General features: G+C 40.3%; 1 protein-coding gene across 1 annotated transcript in view; it reads right to left on the bottom strand.

Moving 5' to 3' along the window:
• Positions 1 to 3478: 3478 nt before the first annotated feature.
• The window catches only part of LOC142442353 (all-trans-retinol dehydrogenase [NAD(+)] ADH7-like), a 35331-nt gene continuing 32809 nt past the window's right edge, over positions 3479 to 6000 (bottom strand). Inside the window, 1 exon segment of the mRNA XM_075543543.1 lies at positions 3479 to 3503. Coding sequence (XP_075399658.1) covers positions 3479 to 3503 — 25 coding nt within the window.

The following is a 6000-nucleotide window of genomic DNA, read 5'->3' as shown; positions in this document are numbered from 1 at the left end:
CTAGATCTATAATGTTCTTTTACATCAAGTTTGTTAATAACTGACACACATCCTTTTGTGGTCAAGTAATAAGGACTGATGATTTTCTTGAGTTCACTTCATTATACATATAAAATTCCAGAAGGTATGAACTACAAAGAAAACAAAAATGAGGCAGGTCCTCAAGGCGATGGATTACAATGGCTGCAGCAAGGCACTCAAACACAGGAACAATTGTGAGGTTGGTCAGGACCCGGCAGTGTTTCCTTCTGTTGTGCATTTGTATCGCTTTGAGTCTGAACCAACTTGATGGCCCCTAACAACAACAAAATTATCTGCAGCTATGATGGGAAATAAATTAATAAAAAATTCCTTAAAGAATTAACATTTTCAACTTATGAACAAAACAATATCCTTAACTTATTGAGGGAAATACCAACCATAAGGGAAATTTTACAATTCCTAGTAGGCATTTCAATGCACAACTAACCATCTTTTTCGTGTCTGATATTTGTGTGTGTGGGACATATGAATAACATTTAGAAGAATTGAAATTACACCTTCCCTTGTGCTCATGAAGAAATTGTACATGTCAGCCAGTTGAACAGAACAAGGGAATGCTTTCTGGTTTGAAAACAGGAAAAGTATTTATCCTTTCACCACCTACTTAATCTAAGTTGGTCCACTCATTATAAGGTCGGCAGTTTGAACCTACTAGCCACTCTGTGGGTGAAAGATGAGGCTTTATTCCCATAAAAATGTACAGCCTCTGAAATCCAAAAGAGCACTTCTACTCAGTCCTATAAGGTTGCTATGAGTCAGATCGACTTATGGCAATGAAGAGTAGTTGTGGTTGTTTGATGCTAAGCAAATACTCCTGGAAGTTGGACTATATGAAGGAGCATCAGGACTGGAGGAATGTTTATTAACAATCTGTTAGGCTGAGTTGTCTAGAGAAAAAAACCCAGTGATGATATATATATATATATATATATATATATATATATATATATATATATATATGAAAAAGCTTTATATTCAAGAAGTAATCTTATATCAAGAAAGCATCTCAGCCCAGTCCACCTTAAGTCCATGGGTCCCATGCTATGGGTGGGTGCAGAATCCTGTGGATCTATAGTTAGTGGAAAAAGGCAGGGAGCTGAGAGCTCTCAGAGTCAGGCAGCGCACAGAAGGCTGTTCCTGGATACAGGCACAGAGTCCCAGAAAGCAGGAGGTTGAAGGAGCAGATAGAAAGGGGAGGGGTTTCCAGTGTCTCTCAAAAAGAGAAGGCCACACTCCCAAAGAAGCATCACCAGGCTGTGAGCTGATGGACAAGTTGGACTCGACACCTACACTTTGATACAAATTCAAGTTGACATAAAATCTACCACAATCTGCAACATCCATATGATACTACTTTGCTGAAGTGGAGGAGGACTTGAAGCACTCGCTAATGAAAATCAGACTGCAGCCATCAGTATGGATTGACCCTCAGTGTAAAGAAACTCAAATCCTTACAACTGTACCAATAGGTCCCATCGTGATCAAGGGAGAGAAGAGGAGTTGTCAAGGATTGTCTCTCTTGGATCCCCATCAATGCTCCAGAAGCTGCAGCGAAGAGCTCAAAAGACAGACACATTGCATTGAACAACTCTGGGCACAAGATCTCTTGAAAGTGTTCAAGAACAAGGATCACTGAGAGGACAAAGGTGCCCTTGAACTCAAGCTATGGTAGTTTCAGTCTCCTCATATGCATGTGAAAGTTGGACATTGAATAAGGAAGACAGTAGAAGAATTGATGCGTTTGAGTTATGGTGTTGGCAAAAAATATTGAAAGTACCATGGCCTGCCAGGAAATCTGTCTTGGAAGAATTATGACTAGAATATTCCTTAAAAGCAAGGATCTGCACTTACATTTTAGAATATGTTATCATAAGAGATCAATCCCTGGGGTATTGAAAAAGAGGAATACTTTTGACAGGATTGATTGATACAGTGGCTGCAACATTGGGCTCACAGACAATGACAATTGTGTGGATGGCACAGGGCTGAGTGGTTAATTTGTGCTCTCGTACTTTGTAGGATCGCTCTGGGTTGGAACTGCCTTGAGGGCATCTTTTAGCCGCCACCACAACAGTAGGCAGTCACTGTTTTCCAAATCACTAGTCTTTGGCCATGCTGCTCCCTCACCGTGGCGAACGTGCTCATCTCCACAGGACTGGCTCCAGGTCTTCCTTCAGATGTAAGTTGACCTTAGAGAGGTTTTCTATGACATCCTATGAAAGACTGACAATGCCTCCTTCTTCTTGTGTTATTCTCTGGCACAGTACCTTCACTGTGGTTCTGCTTGATACTTGTCAAAATTTCAAATGCCCAGGTTTATATTCATAAAATAAAAATTTCTCTCTCAACCAAAATGCATCACCCCAAAACATTTTTCTACAACGTTTTAATTTTATTAAGATTTTTTCACTATATCATTACGTTGACATAGATTTAGAAGTAGAGCTAGATATATAGACAGATAGACAACATGTGGTTGTACCATAGGGAAAACATCCTTGCTAAATATGCGGAGCACCATTACTAAGTAAACAGGGATTCGAGGATTTGTAAATTCAATGATATCAAAGGACCATTATGTGTATTACAGTATGATTCTAGCTGCAGTTTTTTATTTAAGTGGCATTATAAAACGATGATTAACTTTAAAGCTAATCATAATATACCGGTTGAAACTGAAAAAGCATACTACAGTAGTGCAAGAGGTTATTAACTAGCATATATTAATGTTTTAATTGAAAATTGTACCTTTCCTTTAAATCCCCTCCAGTTCTATCTTGATATAATCAGGTCACTTTTACTATGAGATTATTTAAACCTAATTGAAATTAATTTATGACAAAAGACCGCTTCAAATGATTGGCATTTGAATTCTGATAAGAATAGTTACAATGTGTTAAAAGTCATCCAAAAAGTGACTAGGAAATATTTACTATATCTCTGCACATTATGTCTTCTTTTAAAAAAATCATTTTATTGGGGACTCATACAACTCTTATCACAATCCATACATAGAGCCACTGTGTCAAGCACGTTTGTACATTTGTTGCCATCATCACTGTCAAAACATTTGCTTTCTACTTGAGCCCTTGGTATCAGCTCCTCATTACATTATATCTTCTTAAAACGTGTTTTCCTTCCTAAATTCCTAATCCTCTTATATACCCTTATATGTCCATGCTTTTTGGAAATGTATAATTACAACTTCAGAAAATGTAACTTTTCATCTTAATTGTATTGATTCAAACTCCTGACTAATTTCCAAATGATCATACGACTTGAAATGTTTGTTTCATCAAGATTGTATGTCTTTGTCCAATCTTCTATTTCTGTCTTGTGCTTCTGGATCAATGAGATCGTTGCTCTCTGAGAAGGAAACTGTGAAGTAGTGCTCCAGCTAGTGGTTCCACAGCACAGACTCCTGCCACTTAGGATCTTAAAACGTCAATACAGTTCTGATTCTGAAGGATAAAACAGTGTTTTTTAGTGGTTTGTTCTAACATCGTTCAGACAAGAATAATGTAAACAAGCACCTTTCCTATCAGCTATAAGGAAAGTCAAGTGTATCCCGTTATAGGAAAACTTCCTGGACCTTGAGGTCCTTAGCAATTAAATGTCTTTCTTTTCGTCTCTGGGAAATGTGTTTCAGCTGATTCTTGATCCATCAATATAATTTCAAGAGGTTGGCAAAAGGAACCAGTGTTTTCAGGTTGAAGATAATATTAAGGATAAACAAGGCTATGAAGACATTAATTCACCAGTTGCTGTCTAGTGGAGCCTGACAAACGGCGATCCATTTCTGTGTCATAACTGTGCCCCAGGAAGTTTTCAATTGATGATGTTTCAGAAACAGATCACCATCAAATTTCTTCTGTGGCGCCTCTGGGTAGATTTGAACTGCCAACCTTTTAGTTAGCAGCTGAGCACATTAACACCTCCCACCCCCACCCTGGCACCTGGGACTTCTCTTAATACTGCAAAAAAAAGAATGCCAAAAAAGACAAACCCATTGCCCTTGAGTTGATTCTGACCCACAGTGGCCCTCTAGGACAGAATAGAATAGAACTGCCCTTTCTTCCAAGGCTGTCGATCTTTAGGGAGCCGCCTGTCATGTCTTTCTACCTTGTAGTGACTGGTGCGTTTAACCCACTGACCTTGGAGTTAGCAGCCCCGCATGTAACCCACTACACTCCCAGGAATCCTTCCTTGAAGCTCAAGGCTTATAAAAATAAGTGACCCCACTTCCCTCCAGTGTCCCCTGAGCCCAACACCGAGGCTGCAGTAGAATGTGGCCACTTTATCAGTGCGGAAAGACCACTTAAATAAACACATTCAAACCTATTGTAGTCCAATAGCAAAAACTTTCCAAAATCATACCATGCATTAACCTTTAAGGGAAACTTGAGGCTTAGCAGCTTTGTGTAGGACTGAATGGCAGGGTACAAGGCAGAACAAACAGGAGACCTAATGTGTTACATGTCCAGGTGAGAGATGACTAGAGACAAAGCAGCCATCCCATGCAGTGAGAGAATGGGATCTAGCAAAAGAGCTGGGTCAGCATCATCATGGCTTCGCATCACCTCATGTGTGGAAGCAGTGAAAGTTTTATAAGGTACAACAGGATGGAATGGAATTATTTGCTGAGATGAGACGTACTGGTAGAAGAATTTCTATGGGTGAAGTTAGACAAGTGAGACATTCAAGTGAACCTATGTAGGAAGCAGACGAACATGGAAGAGCTTAGAGTGATAAATAGTAAATTGAAAGTCACCACATTAAAGAGATATTTGAAGCAAAATTCATGGGAGGAGAATTTCTGTTTCTTTGGAAAACAACTTGTAACTTTTTTTCCAAACTGGCCATATTAAGCTATTGGTTTGCTTAGCTGAGTAAAATAAGTATTAATGGCTGGTTCTGACAGATTGACCCATGCTTTTTAAAATTAATTTAAGTATTTGTTAATAATACAAGTATTTGTTCATCATACACTAGTCCTGTCATATAGAGTCAAGGCACTCAGAGGAAACAGTAGCAGAAGTGTGGACTTCTTGTATTCCATATGGGAGGCCCAGGTTCAATTCATAGCCAACACACCTCTCTACAGCTCTGGCCGTGGAGGCTTGCACGTTGCCATGAGGCTCAGCATGTTTCAGGGGGCACTCCCAGACTCAGATGAGAGTACAAAGAGAAGCCTAGCGGTCTACTTCTGAAAATTAGTGAGAGCCCCACGGCCCATCAGAGGGATGGTCCAGACCCCAGGAGTGTTTCCTTCAGGTGCGGCATGGGGTTATCATGAGTCATGCAGCTAGCAGCAAAAACAACAGATGGTAGCTGACAGCTCCTTTCACTGATGGAAACGACATCCTTGGTACAATAAACTCAAACTCCCGTCATCCAGTCTATTCTGACTTCCAGCAACCCCAGAGGAAGAGGACAGGGCAGAACTGCCCCTGTGGGTTTCCGAGACTTCACAGGAGGAGAAACCTGTGGGGAGGCTGGTGTCTCCAAATGGCTGACCTTGGGATTAGCAGCCCAATCAGGTGGTATAACTACCTTTATGGAGACCCCCAAACACGTATCAACTCAATGGTTAAAATTCCGTTTTATGTCAGAGACAGGGTTTCTGCTTGCTGTTCCAGATATCGATGAGGCAGATATTGCTGTGGGAATTCTTTGTCCTCCTCTTGTATCCATGTCCAACTTTCAGAAGCAACAAGAGGTCAAGAACACTCATGTGTCGTTAGAGCTTGCTAAGCCACTGCCAGTGGAGTGTGGAGTGTGGTAGAGAGAGTACAGACTGCATTACGTTTCATCCTGGTGCTGGCGCTAGGAGACCTCAGTTAGTAATTTGCCTCTCAAAACCTTAGTTTACCAACTGAAAATGGTAACAATAGTATGCACTTGACAGGAATCAAAAGTAAGAACTTTTTTTGTGTGTGACAACACTTGATCAAGCTA

This window comes from Tenrec ecaudatus, chromosome 3, assembly GCF_050624435.1.
Source record: "Tenrec ecaudatus isolate mTenEca1 chromosome 3, mTenEca1.hap1, whole genome shotgun sequence".
In the NCBI taxonomy this organism is placed as follows: Eukaryota; Metazoa; Chordata; class Mammalia; order Afrosoricida; family Tenrecidae; genus Tenrec; species Tenrec ecaudatus.
This window is presented reverse-complemented; position numbering and strand designations above follow the sequence as displayed.